At 52.3% G+C, this 13,853-nt stretch overlaps 1 protein-coding gene across 5 annotated transcripts in view; it reads left to right on the forward strand.

Moving 5' to 3' along the window:
* The first annotated feature begins 539 nt into the window (after window positions 1–539).
* The window catches only part of CORO2A (coronin 2A), a 56,807-nt gene continuing 43,493 nt past the window's right edge, over window positions 540–13,853 (forward strand). For 2 of the 5 annotated variants that reach the window (XM_014585999.2, XM_014586001.2), the window contains exon 1: window positions 12,226–12,330. Coding sequence is in view for 2 of the 5 variants with exons in the window: in XM_014586001.2 (XP_014441487.1) it covers window positions 12,292–12,330 (39 nt within the window). In the remaining 3 variants the exon portion in view is untranslated. Of the gene's footprint in view, window positions 800–12,225; window positions 12,331–12,694; window positions 12,775–13,278; window positions 13,299–13,853 lie in introns of those variants that run through there. The other 3 variants (XM_014586000.2, XM_006143696.3, XM_006143697.3) reach the window with 3 other exon arrangements.

A 13,853-nucleotide genomic window follows, 5' to 3' on the forward strand; every position in this document is an offset into this window, starting at 1 on the left:
ACAGTGAGGAAAAGAGAAGCATCCATCAGCCGGTCCAGAGCAGAGATGAGAGGTCTCATTCAGATGAGAGCAGAGAGCTGAGAATTTATGCAGGGTTGATGGGACAGCCACTTCCAGTCTGGCTGTGAGCCCAGAGTTCACAGGGGGCTGATAAATGGCATGACCCCACCCACAGAGAGTGCTGGGGACTCCCAGGGCAGGCCCGTGTTCTCTGGGCGCAGCAGTCTCACCCCCAGCTGGACCTGGGGTGGAGGCGGCCAGGTGATGATGGGAAGACAAGTCCGGGGCTTTGCCACGGCTGCAGGTCCCCGGAGACTGTCTCCTACACTCTGACTGTGCATTTCTTTCTGCTGTGGTGCCAACAAGCTCCTGGGCTGCCTGCTGCCAGGGATGCAGCCCTGGCTTCCAGCCCTAGCGCAGCCACTGGGTGGCCATGGGCCAGGGTCTTTCCCTCCCCACCTGCAAAATGGCATCATAATGGTACCAGTCACAGGATGGAGTAAGCCGTGCCTGCAAAGTCCTCCCAAGGGCGTGGCCATGGCCTGTGCAATAAATGGGCCCCTCCTGCCGCTGTTCCTGAAGCTGCCCAGGGTGTTGGCCTAGGCCGGGGGATTGAACCCACCACAGCTCAAGCCCCCTCTGGCTAGTCCTCCCTCCACACCTGGCTGGACCAGGTCAGGCCCAGTCAGTAAGAGGAGACAGAAATGAGCCCAAGATTGCGGACCAGGCACACGGTGGAATGAAGAAAGCCACGCCTCTAAGGAAGAGGACCCGATTTGGCCACTGACGTGCTCCGTAGGCAAGTGCCACCCTTCTTTGTGCCTCAGTGTCCTCTGGAAAACGGGGAGAATTTGTCCTCCTTGTTCATCTTACCATCTTCACCCAGCCACCACCTACTGAGGTTTTTCTGTGGTTGGCGATTGTGGATGTAGATAAGACAGGCCCACCCCACCCTGAAGGGCTCAGGGCCTGGTGTAGGAACATGGACCCTAGAGAAGGGGTGTCTAACTCAGCACTGGGGTGGAGTAGGAGTCAGGGCTGGCTCCCTGGAGGAGGAATCAGCTGGGCTGTAAGTGGGAGAATCAGCCAGAGTATGAAGGGGAAGGAAACAAGGGCGGACTTTGTAAATCACCCTACCTCTCCAAGCCTCAGTTTCCTCCTCTATAAAATGGAGGTAATAAATACCTGCTCTGCCTAATTTATAGGGTTGCTGTAGGGCTCAGGTTGATAAAGCGCTTTATGAGCTGTAAAATGCTAGGCACCTGTTCGTTGTTTTCTGTGACTTCGGGAGCCCTGGGGGTTAGGGAAATACCAGGGCAGCATCTGGGCCTGGGAGAACTTCCGGTCTGTTTTGAAGGCCTACAATCAAATCCGACAGAGACAGCCAGCCGCCAGTAACCCCACCCCCTGCGTCTAAGAGCCGTCTTTCTGTGCCAGGGTGCAGCTATGTTTGAAGAGGGCCCTAAAGGGGCCATGACCCACTCTCGGATGAACCCTGCTCTGAGGATGGGAGGAGCAACCATGCAGAAACCTGTCAGCCCAGCGCCTGAGGCTCTGGCAGGGGCCTGGGTGCTCTGGCAGGCCTTAGGGGCCTGGCGAGGGAGCCCAAGGACCTGCCAGGGGACACGATAGAGGATGTGGAGCATTGTGGGATCCCAGTCTGCGCAGAGATATCTGTGACAGTAGCTGCAAAGCAACGCAGAGCAGCGCGTGGAATGAGCCTGTTTTGGTTTGGCTATGAGAAAAGCATGAATGTACTAAACCCATCAACTATAGAGTAACTCAGACAAACAGGCATCAAGCTGGTCAGCACCAGGCGGTAGAATTTTCTTCTTTCTCTTCTTTAAGGAGCATGCATTCATGAGAAACCACCTGCCATGGGTGACAGTCATACCGTAATCTCTTTTTCTCCCTGCTTTCAGGTTCTTGGGCACACAAGCACATGTACCCACTGTGTTCCTCAAAGTCACTGAGTCAGGGACTCACACTACACAGTCTGCCATGTGGGATCCAGCCACTGGTGGCATAGTGGTTAAGAAAATGTTATTGTTGGGGTGCTGGACTCCCACATTGCTGATCGTGGTTTAAATCCTGGACCCAGCAGCTTGAAACTCAGACCAGGCACGTGTGTGTGCATGCCTACACTTTTGAGAGGAGAATGGAGCAGGAATTGTAGCGTGGCTGTTCTCCTAGGGGGTGATTTCTCATTTTCCCTCTTTCTGTCTCTGTCTCTCTCTGGCAAGCGTACATGCCTTAAGGTAAAAAAAATCTCTCTCTAAAAAAAAAAAAAGAAAATGGTGACCAGCAGATGGTATAATGGTTACATTGCTGAACTCCCATGTAGTCGACCATGGTTTGAGTCCCAGATCCAGAGGCTTGAAAAGCTGGGGGGGGGAGTGTGCGTGCCCAAGATCCAGAGAGAATAGAAGAGAAGGGATTGTGGCATGGCCATCCCCCTTGAAGGGTGATTTCTTGCTTTCTGTCTCTCTCTCTCTGTCTCTCCAGCAAGTCAGTGCACCCTAGCAAAAAATCTTTCTTAGAAAAAAAAAGAATGAAAATGTTATTTTCTTTTATAGTCATGTACTGAATAACATTTGGGTCAAAGACAAAGAACAGAGGACGGTGGCCCTGTAGGATTATAATAGGTGAAACCGCGTAGCCTGGGCATGCGCTAGGCTGCACTGTCGCGGTTAGTGTTAGCACCCCATGAAGCTTGCACAGTAGAGATATTACCCAAGAACAAGCACCTCCGTGGCTTAGTAATTCACATCTGTGTTTTGAAATCCGTATGCATGATAGGTGATTTATTTCCGTGACAATTTTGACAGTTCACATACATGTGGTATATGTTCTAAGATAACTGTAAAAGGAGGTAGTGTAACAGGCACTCTAACGTCAGCAGGCTGGAGCGGGAAGAAGGCGCCCGCAGCATGAGGACTTAGGTGAGGCCTGGGTGACATCCCCATGCTGGCCTTCCCGAGAGCTGGGAGCAGAGTCCAGGGTGGTTTGATGAAGCAGTCGCACCGGAGGAGAGGTCTCTGGGGGCGGGTCCCAAGGCCTGCAGTGTCCCTAGAAGCACTGGGCCACAGTTTGGGCCCCCTCTGAGTGGCACTTGGACAGCTGGGACGGGTCCAGAGGGCACCTGGTTGGGCAAGGGCCTGCACGTCAGATCCACCTCAGATCCCAGGACACGCAGGGATCTGGAACACAGGCCAGACCTCAGTAGACCCCTCTCCCTCTGTGGTGTGCGTTCTTGGTCTTCGGTCACTGGGCTTCTCACAGACCTTTCAGCCTCTTTGCAAGGAAGCAAAGAAACTAAGCTACTGCCGTGTGTCACCGAAGGTGGGGCGCCATCTATTGTGAGATGCGCCACTATTTTATAATCCACTAAGAAGGCAAGCGTGGCAGACAGCTAAACTATGCTTACAAGTTGTGCTTCCGTTTCAGAGGTGTTCAAATGTAAAAATCTTGGGGCCAGCAGTGGCGTTATGGTTAGGGCACTAGACTCCCACATGGCCAACCATGGTTCGAGTCCCGAACCTGGTGGCTTGCTTTCTCATTTTCCTCTCTCTATTTCTCTCTGGTGAGCACATTGCCCTATAGCAAACTTTAAAATAATAGCAATACTAATAAATAAAATAAGTAAATAGTTTTAGAAGTGTGAAAATCTGTGTGTCTTGGAGCCATCTGACATGTGGCAGGCCCCACTCTACACCCTTGGTGTACATTCATGTATTCAATCCTCATGGCAGCCTTACAGCGAAAGGCTCTGCCCTCTTCTTACAGATGAGGACATGGGGACCCAGAGAGGTTAAGTAACTTTTGCAAGGTCACACAGCCAGCAACAGGTAAAGCTGGGAACTGAGCCTGCTCTAGCTAGAATCCACCTCTTTTTCCTCATCCAACCCTACGAAGAAAGGCCTCCTGAGTCCTGGCCCTGGGGAGGAAGAGAATGTTCACAGAGCGAATGTACGCTGGTTCAGAAATGCTCCTGTGGACTGACTATTACACAGCTGGTTCTATAAGCCATGGAGAAGCGCCAGGGAGACCAGACGGGAAAACCTACGAGAGCTGGTCAGCTGGGTCACTAGCCTCGTCCTTGTTATATCCGTGACCAGAGTGGCTTGGCATGAGGCCCGCCCTGGAGAAAGGCCACAGAGATGTGTCCCACACAGATAATCCTGGACCCTTGCCCAGTCGAGCCCCTTCTTTGTTCCCTAGAAAGTTGGTGTTTAATGTAATTTTTCAAACAGGACCTTTGTTCACATATTGATCACGTTCTGTGTGTGAAGTACATGCCTCAGTGGTAGAGTGCAGGGCAGGGCAAACCAGCCTCAGGCCTGCCCTCATGGGCTCACAGACCAGAGGGGAGATGGACAGTCACTGCAAAGCCCCCTGAAACCTGGAGCAGGTGCCTGAGGGGGGAGCGTGAAGAACGTGCAAAATAGAGCCTGTGCCTTATCCAAGGTCGCTGCAGAAGGCTGTGCTAAGGAACGGTCTCGAGCTGAGACCCGGCAGATGCACACGGGCAATCTGGTGAGTTGGGGAGGGAGCACACCACCGGACAGAAGCAGCCTGTGCTAAGGCCCTGAGGGCCTGCAAGTGGGCCTTTGAAAACCCCTGTGTCTGCAGCTCGGATTCCTGGGCAAGGTGAGGCTGGGGGGAAGAACAGAGGCCAGGGAGTGGCACGCTCACATTGACTTATTTTGCAGAGACAGAGACAAGAAGATTGGCTGAAACTATGATTGGGGAGAGTGGCTGGTCACAGCAGCGGGAGTGGAGATATGTGGATGGTTTAAGAGATGTTTGGAGGCCAGCAGCTGCCGTGGAGGTTAAGGCGCTGGACTCTCACATGGCCAACTGTGTTCTGAGTCCTGGACCCTGTGGCTTGAAAATCGTGTCAGGCATATGTGCATAGGTGCCCAAAATCCTGAGAGGAGAGTGGAGGAGAAGGGACAGTGGCATGGCCATCTCCCCTGGGGGGTGATTTCTTACTTTCTCTTTCACTCGCTCCGTCTCTCTGGTAAGTGCACATGCCCTATGGCAAGAACATAAAAGAGAGAGAGAGATGTTGGGGAGGTAGGGTGGAAGATGGATTGGCTTTGGGTGCAGGAGGAGGTGACGTGGTGACCCTGGGTCTGGCTTGCCTGGCAGTGCCCTTCCCCAGGGTCTGATCGCAGATGGAGTTGTGCTGGGAGAACAAGCTTATGAGAGAAGGCTTTGCCCCAGTGAGCCCTTGCCCGGGTCTAGGTTTTGTCCACTCTTTGCCCCAACAGTGTTTAGACACCCTAGTTCCTCCAGTGTTGGGGTTTACCAGATAATGTAATAAAAGCCACTGGGGTGGGGGCCGGCAGGTGGTGTAGTGGTTAAGGTGCTGGACTCCCACATAGTCAACCACAGTTCAAGTCCCGGAACTGGTGGCTTAAAATTCATGCCGAGTTCATGTATATGCATGCCCAAAATCCTGAGATGAGAATGGAGGAGAAGGGATTGCAGCATGACCGTCCCCCACAAGGGGCGATTTTTCACTTTCTGTCTCCAGTGAGCCCATGCACCCTATCATAAAAATCACTAAAAATAATAATAATTTAAAAAGAAACCACTGGGGTGAAGGAGTTTAGGGTGTTATGAGAACAAACAGGTTCTGGAAACAAGAAATGGGCTTGACAGTGTGTGGCTGTCACGTGGCCCCGACACCATCCCCGGAGCTGGCCTTTCCGCAAACCTGTAGCCGACGTGGCAGAGTCGGGGAGGACTCCAGGGCTGTGTCATCCCGAGAGAAGTCTCTGGCTATGGGTTCCAAGACCCTCTCCTCGGGCCCGAGTCTGTCTTTACTGCTCTATCGGGAATGCTGGCAATGGGCTGGTCACTGGGCAGGTCACCGGGCAGGTGACAGCTGGCCTGGGGTGGGGAGGTCAGCAAGCGGGTGCTTGACTTCCCTGACAAGAGTCAGGGTGTGACTAAGAGGTGGTGACCGAGGTTCAGGAAAGAAGGCCATTCGAAGGAGAAGTGGTCCTTTTACAGAGATGAAACCGAGGCTCAAGAGACCATGAAGCTTGCCTGAGGTCACACAGCTAGGAAAAGACCCTCCTTGCTATTTTTCTGTACTACGGATTCCTTTTCTGCATCTTTATTTGGAGATGAAAATATGAGACCACTGAGTCGACATCCTGGGTGAGGAATCACGAGACCTGGGTGGGGGTGGATGGAAATGCATGGGGGAAGACTTCCTGGAAGAGGCAGCATTTCTCTAAGCTGAGCTTATAGCAGCTGAGTCAGCAAGGGTGGCTGGTGGAGAGGGAGTTATTGGCAAAGTAAATAATACAAGCAAGGGACCGAGGGGGACATACTGTGTCTCCCTGGGATGCAGTGAGTAGAGAGTCTGCTTTGGCTCAACAGGGGACTGGTATAAGGTCTTGGCCAGGACCCAAGGGCACGGTGGTAAGAGCAGCCTGCCCTGGCAGGGAAGGATATTACCAGTGACGTTGTTTGCAATCGCAGGCGTACCATAGTAAGAAGTCAGACTTTGGGTGGGTTTTACTATCGTTTTTAAGCTCTCCGTAGAAAACACGCCCCCTCCCTCTTACCCTTGCCCCTGCTCCCCCTTCCTTTTCTGCCCCATCTGCCTTCTTGGGGTACTCCAGGGCCTTCTCTTGGCTTTGAACACACCAACTGAAAAGCCTAGAAAGTTTGGAATAGAGGGTGCTGCCCTCTACAGTAATCCACGTTGGGGCTCATCTTGGTAGAAGAGGCTGGAGATGAGGACAGCCTGGAGGAGGCAGGAAGGACCTGGAAGAGGGAGAAGGAACAGCTTAGCACAGGGGCAGGAATTCAGACCATTGCCTCGTAAAGCCCAGGAGCTGTGTCCACAGCTGCCCACCTCCTGCCAGGCCAGGCTGGTGCACCCTGGTAAGGGGTCTGAGTCCTGTTGGCCAGCCACTGCAGTTGGCAGGCCAAGGCCGAATCTTCTGCCCTAGGGGACCCAAAGCACAGCCCCCTAAGCAGGGTCTTCCAGAGTATAAGCAAGGGCTGCTTCCTGGCCCACAGCTGTCCACGGGACCTGAAGGGCACTCAGACAGCAGCATGACGGCTGGGTTTGATTATTCTCATTTTACAGGTGAGAAAACCAAGGCTTAGAAGCAGAATGCGAGGCACGAGGACCTGCCTGCAGTTCAGTGAGGGGACAGTGAGAGGCTAGATCACAGCTGGGACGCGGGAGGCAGCTGGTTTTCACATTAACCAGAGATTTGCATCCTCACCGAGATCTGCCATTCACTGGCCAGGTGACCCTGGGCAAGCTGCATCCCTTCTGGGACCCTCATCTCCTCACCTGCAATGCGACAGCTAGGCTAGATTGTCTCTGCCATCCCTCGCAGCTTGAGAACCTTCTCTGAGCCTCCACTTCCTATTCCAGTGACCTCTAAGTGCAACATACTCCCTGGAGTGCAGGAAAAATATTATCTAAACAAGTAAGAAAAGAATTCAGGACCAGCAGATGGCATAATGGCTATACTACTGGACTCCCATGTAGTGGACTGCAGTTCGAGTCCCGGAACCGGTGGCTTAAACTCAAGCCGGGCACGTGTGCGTTTGTGCCCGAGATTCCGAGAGGAGGATGGAGAAGAAGGGACTGTGGCATGGCCATCCCTCTGGGAGGTGATTTCTCTCATTCTGTCTCTCTTGTCTCTCTCTCTGTCTCTCTGGCGAGCACATGTGCCCTATAGGAAAGAAATCTCTCTTTAAAAAAAAAAAAAAAGGGAACCAGCAGATGGTGAAATGGCTATGTCATTGGACTCCCATGGAGTCGACCACAGTTTGAGTCCTGGACCCAGTGGCTTGAACACACGCCAGGCACGTGTGCATGCATGCCCAAGATCCCGAGAGGAGAATGGAGGAAAAGGAATTGCAGCGTCGCTATACCCTCTGGTTGATTTCTCGCTTTCTCTCTCTCTGTCTGTCTGGCGAGCACACGTGACCTATCGCAAAAACCTCTCAAAAAAAATTATAAGCCTTGGGACTAGCACTGCCAGTGCAGACGTGCTGATACCCCCCCCCCAGCAGGGGTGTCAGGTAGCCTTGCATGTCTCGTAGTCCCGAAGTCTCTGGAGAGGAGAAACACTCTGAGGAAAGGGGCGGTGTGCGTGTCGCATGTAGAAATGGAAAACTATGACCTCATAGAAATAGATGGAGATTGACTACCAGAGGGAAGGATGAGGAGGACGGAGAGAGGATGCTGTTAATGGAAGCTCATTAACAGACAGAGAAGAGAGACAATGTCAGGCCAGCAGGTGGCGTGGTGGTTAAGGTGCTGGATCCCACATGGCTGACTCTGTGGTTGGAGTCCGGACCCTGTGGCTTGAAAGGAATGCTAGGCACTAGTGTGTGTGTGTGTGTGTGTGTGTGTGTGTGTGTGTGTGTGTATGTGTGTGTGTGTGTATACATGTCTGAAATCCCTAGAGGAGACTGGAGGAAAAGAGACCGAGACTTGGCCATACTTCCAGGGGGGCAATTTCTCACTTTCCCTGTCTGTCTCTGTCTCTCTCTGGCAAGTGCATGTGCCCTACGGTAAAAATCTAAAACCAAATGAACAAACGAAAAACAGGAACAATGTCTAGTGTTCTGGTGTTATAACATACAGCGGGGAGAATGCGGTTAGCAATTTCCTGTACTTGTCGGAGAAGCTAAAAAAGAGGCTTTGGGATGTTCCCTACGAGAAGCAATGACAAATGGTTGAGGTGATGAGTGTACTAATTGTCTTGATTTAATTATTATACATGTACACAAGTACTGAAAAATCACACTATACTCCTCCCACAGGTGTGTGCAATTGCTATGGCTTTTTTATCATTATTTTTTAAAACTTTATTTATTTACTTAATTTGACTAGAGAGGAACAGAGAGAGAGAGAGAGAGAGAGAGAGAGAGAGGAAGAGAGAAAGCAAGCTACCAGGTCTGGGACTCAAAGCAGAGTTTGGCCTTTGGGAGTCCAGCGCCCTTCACCGCACCACCTGCCGGCCCCACAGTTGCTATATGTTAATAAAAAAAGAAGAGGAAGAGGTACCAGCAGTTAGCGTAATGGCTATGTCGCTGGACTCCCACGTAGTCAACCGCAGTTCGCGTCCTGGACCCAGTGGCTTAAAACACACTGGGCGCGTGTGCGTGCGTGCCCAAAATCCCAAGAGGAGAATGAAGAAGGGATTGCGGCGTGACTATCCCCCCTGGGGGGTGATTTCTCGCTTTCTGTCTCTCTCTGTCTGACGAGCGCACGCACCCTCTAGCTAAAACCTCTCCAAGAAAAAAAAAAAAGAAGAGGAAGAAGGAAAAGAGCAATGAGGATACTTGTCAACTTTCATCTGTTTTTGTCAGGTTATCCTAATTAATTCACCTGGCTAATTAATCTAGGGGAATCTGAACAAATTATTCCAGATTGGATTTACTGGTTGTATTAACCACATTTAACTAAATTAACCCTCCCAAAATGGACAAGTGGTTTTAAAATATTCCTACCAAGAGTCAACAGGTGGTGTGGCGGTTAAGGTGCTAGACTCCCACATGGCAGACCTTGGTTTGAGTCCCTGACCTGGCTGCTTGCTTTCTCACTTTCTATCTCTTGCTCTCTCTCTGGTGAAGGTGCATATCCTATAGCAAGTTAAAAAAAAAAAAGGTAAATAAAATTAAATAAAAATAATCCTTAACAAAATAATAATAAGATTTCTACTGAAGACCAGCAGATGGCATGGAGGTTGAGGCAGCTGGACCCCCACATGGTCAGCTGTGCTGTTTGAGCCGTTCCTGTGGCCTGAAAAAGATGCCAGACGCATGTGTGTGCATGCCCAAAATCCTGAGAGAAGGGATTGTGGCATGGCTATCCCCCCAGACTCACTTTCTCTTTTTCTCTCTCTCTTGTGAGTGCACACGCCCTATAGCAAAAACTAAAAAAAAAAAAAAAAAAAAAAGTTTTTTACCAAAAAACAGTATATTGTAAGTAACCCTGCCAATACTAAATATACGCAGATAAGAAAATTGGCAGAGTGGAGGCAGGGCTTCCAGTGCGATCACTTCATTGGCCGCAAAACAAGGGGGTGGGAGGGAGGATAACAAGCTGAATCAGACAAGACAGCCCAGGGCTTTCTATTTATTTATTTTTAATAGGGGGGGGGCATTATTTATAAATTTACAGTCACTCCAGCTAAGGATGAGTCTTGCCTTGCATGTGTGTTCTGAGGCTACTGATGACAGTTTCTTCTATGTAATAGAAGAGCTGGGGGCGGGCCTCAGCTTCCCCACCTAACCTGTTCTGGAGAAACAGCGCTCCTTTCAAAGCTCTGAACCCTACCAGGCCCAGATAGGCAAGTGACCCTGACCTCACAATTAGAACACCTTTCTTCCCCAGCCATCCTTGGAATTTGCCCCTCTACAAACAGCTTCCACTCTGACTTACAGCAACTCAGATAAGATACAAAATATTTGGTACTATACCCAGGTACGGGAAGAAAGGAAACTCTGTTCTGCGTCTTAGAGGGTTAGACTGAGAGGTCAGAGATCCGGATCCTCTCCCTGGTTCTGCCCTGGGTGAGTGACGCAGGGCATGCTTTCTCAGTGTCTCCTTATGCACCCCATGATCTCTTGGGGACCTGCTCCACTGACTGGGTCTCGCTCCCACTGGGAGGGTTTGAGTATAGTCTGGACTTCAAATTGGATGAGACATGGGGACAGCTTGGAAATTTAGAGGAAGACATTCAAAGTGGTATCACTCAAGAAACTACCCAGGATAGAGCCTCCTGGGGCCTGTGGTCGGGGGGGGGGGGTGTCTTAGATCTCTGAAAGGCTGTCATGGGACAGAAGCAATGGATGTGGCTGGCAGGGCTCTGGGCCAGAGCAGGAGTAGTGGAGAAACTATAGATTTCTGCTCCGTGGAAGAGAGGAAGCCCGACAGTGAGCCCTCCTTCCCTAGAATTGCTCCAGTCACTAGAAGGTTCAAGACGAAACCCCGGACAATTCAAGCTGGATGGTGTAGGAAACAGGCGGAAAGCTGGCCCTGGGATGCCGGGTCTGGGTTCTGCAATGTATTGGAAAGAGCATTGGAGAGAGAGTCAGTGGGTCTGGCTGAAAATTAGATTAGATAAGGATTAATGCTTTCAGTTCTGAATCAGCACTGGAGGGTGGGGGGAGGGCACACAGGTTTCTGTTTCGTTCAGTTAAGGGTCATGGTGCCTCCTAGCACAGAGCTCGCCATGCCGGGCCACCTCTGAATAGCTAGGTCTTTAGGTATTGCTGCTCTGAGGAGAAATGAGGGGCCATGGACACTCGGTGCTTCTAGCTTCCTCTGCGAACCTGGTTTTGAACTCACATTCAATTTTGCTAAATGTTCCCTTCACTCCTGCTGCCGCAGAGCATCAGCAAACCCATGTAAATGAGATGCTGTCACCTGCCCAGTAGCCAGTCTTGGGGCATGAGAGCTTTTCTGGGGCCAGCCAGGTGTGGTAGTTAGGGCAGCTGTATCTCACATGACCAACTGCGTGGTTCAAGTCCCGGCCCCGATGACTTCAGAATCACCCCAGGCGTGTGTGTGTGTGTGCGTGCCCCAAATCCCAAAAGGACAGTGGAGGAGCAGTGACTGTGGGGTGGCCTTCCCCGCTGGGGAGTGACTTTTCACTTTCTGTCTTGTTCTGTGTTTCACGTACCTTATAGCAAATTAAAATAAACCCACCCTTCCAATGAGGGCACCAGCGTCTTTCCTGTGCTCTTTCCTTCCTCCCGAACCCTGGCTGCTAGCACTGCAATGTAAGAAGGGGGTGCGTTTGGCACCCTGTCCTCTCTGGTCTGCAGGCCCAGCCTGAACAGATGATTTGGGTGGAGCTCGGGGAGCTAGAATCTGGAATCGGGGAGGAGGAGGCCTCTCCATCCTCTCCAGCCAGCTGCTGCAGAACTCCCTGGGGAACTGATTAACGCTGAGCAGAGCCATTTGTCTCCATGTTAACCTGCAGGTGAGAGGGAAGCAGAAAGGAATTGCTCATCTCCCTCCTGTGCGGGCTGCCCGACCTCTGCAGGAGCAGGAGGGCCCTCCATCCTAGCTGAGGACGCCTGTCCCAGGGCGGTCACCCTCAGTCCAAACAAGGAAGGCCTCAGGGTCCTCCTCCTCCCCTTCTCCTAGGTGTACTCAACAGCCCCTCCAGTAAGTGGACCTGCACATGAAACGAACCAGCCTAATTATTTCTTCCTTAGATACGAGCCCAGGCCACGTGTTCCAGCTTTCTGGTTGCAGGGGCTAAACCCACTTCCACTCCAGCTATGTCACTTCTCCAGCCACAAACCTGGATGTTGTCTCAGGTACCACCTCCAGGGCGGAATTTGGAGCCCCTGCCCTCCCCACCTGTCTCTGCAGCCCTGAGCTGCTCTGCACTCACGCAGGCCCAAGCTGCCCCAGCCACCCTGCCAGCTCCTCGCTCTGTGTCAGCACCGTGTCCTCCACCTGCAGCGCTGTCCCTTCACCTCTGTGCTGGGCCTGCTCTCCTGGGCCCTCGAGGCCGAGCTCCGACATATCCCTCCCTGGCTCGCAGATGCTGAGCTCCCTGCCTCAGCTCACAGCTCAAGCCATTTAGCCCTGTTCACCCTCAGTGGGGCTTGCTGGTGGCATGGTGGGCCTGTGCCATTAGACGACCCTGGCAGGGTCGTCCTTGTCCCTTTCCCACAGTAACCCAAGTGGTGCCGGGCTCAGAGAGAGCTCTCATGCTGTCCGCTGAACTGCCTCTGGGCCTCAGGCCCCTGCAACAGGTAGGGTGAGGGCTGACTTGTGCATGCGCACAGGGGCCCACTGATGGTGAAGTGCAGGACGCCTGGGGACGCCCATCCCAGGACTGAGCTGCAGAGCTTCAGCCCCACCTTCAGCAGCTCCCTGTGGGGCCTGGAACAAGGCGCACTCCAGCTCTGGTGCAGGGTCCTTCCTGCAAATGCAGATCGAGAAGCTCTGTGCCAGGGCATGGACAGTGAGCAGGAAGTGGGGCCTCCAGATTTTCTGCCTCTGGAGGCGTCTTGGAAAGTCTCCAGTGACCCTTGTAGCTCGAAACTTCCAGATAAGGAGATTAAAGGGCAATAAACCTGCACGGATTTTGGTCAAGGCTTGACTGGGGGCAATAAGCAGGAAGAAGCTCTGTTCTGTGTCTCCAGAAGGTACAGGCAGGAAAGGGACCAGACTCCAAGACTAAGACAGCTGACAGGTGCACGGCTCTGCTGCTCTCACAATCCAGTGTGTGTCTGGCAGGTGCGGCTGCAGAACGCCCAGCAGATCATCCTAACAGGTGGGCAGGGCCGGGGCTTACTGTTTTTTGGATGGGAAAATAGAAAAACAGAGAGGGGATGCAATTTGTTCAAGGCCACAGAACATTAGAGCTCTCCAACATGACTGGCACACCTGCTCAGAAAGTGGCAGGCCCAGGGCCAGCTGCTGATTGATCCCACATGGCTGGCTTTGGTTCGAGTCCTGGACCCAGAAGCTTGAAAAATATGCCAGGAGCAGGTACATGCCCAAAACCCCCATAGGAGGGAGAATGAAAGAGAAGGGATTGTAGTGTGACCAAACCCCATGGGGAGGATGCCTTCTCACTCCCCACCGCCTCTGGTGAGCGCATGTGCCCTCCGGTAAAATTTTAAAAAAGGGGAGGGTGGTACAGGCCCAGCCCTTAGCTCGTAAGTGTCCAGTGGAGGATGCAAGAGAGGATGGTGGCTTGAGAGCTCCAGCCAGGGGTCGAGGCCTCCCCCGGGCACCCCATGGTCTGTGATGGGCAAAGCAGAAGCGGAGGACCATTTGGGCTGACAGTGTATGGGCTGGGGTGGATGCATGGGTGGGGGAAGGG

Source organism: Tupaia chinensis, unplaced genomic scaffold (genome assembly GCF_000334495.1).
Source record: "Tupaia chinensis unplaced genomic scaffold, TupChi_1.0 Scaffold000104_1, whole genome shotgun sequence".
In the NCBI taxonomy this organism is placed as follows: Eukaryota; Metazoa; Chordata; class Mammalia; order Scandentia; family Tupaiidae; genus Tupaia; species Tupaia belangeri.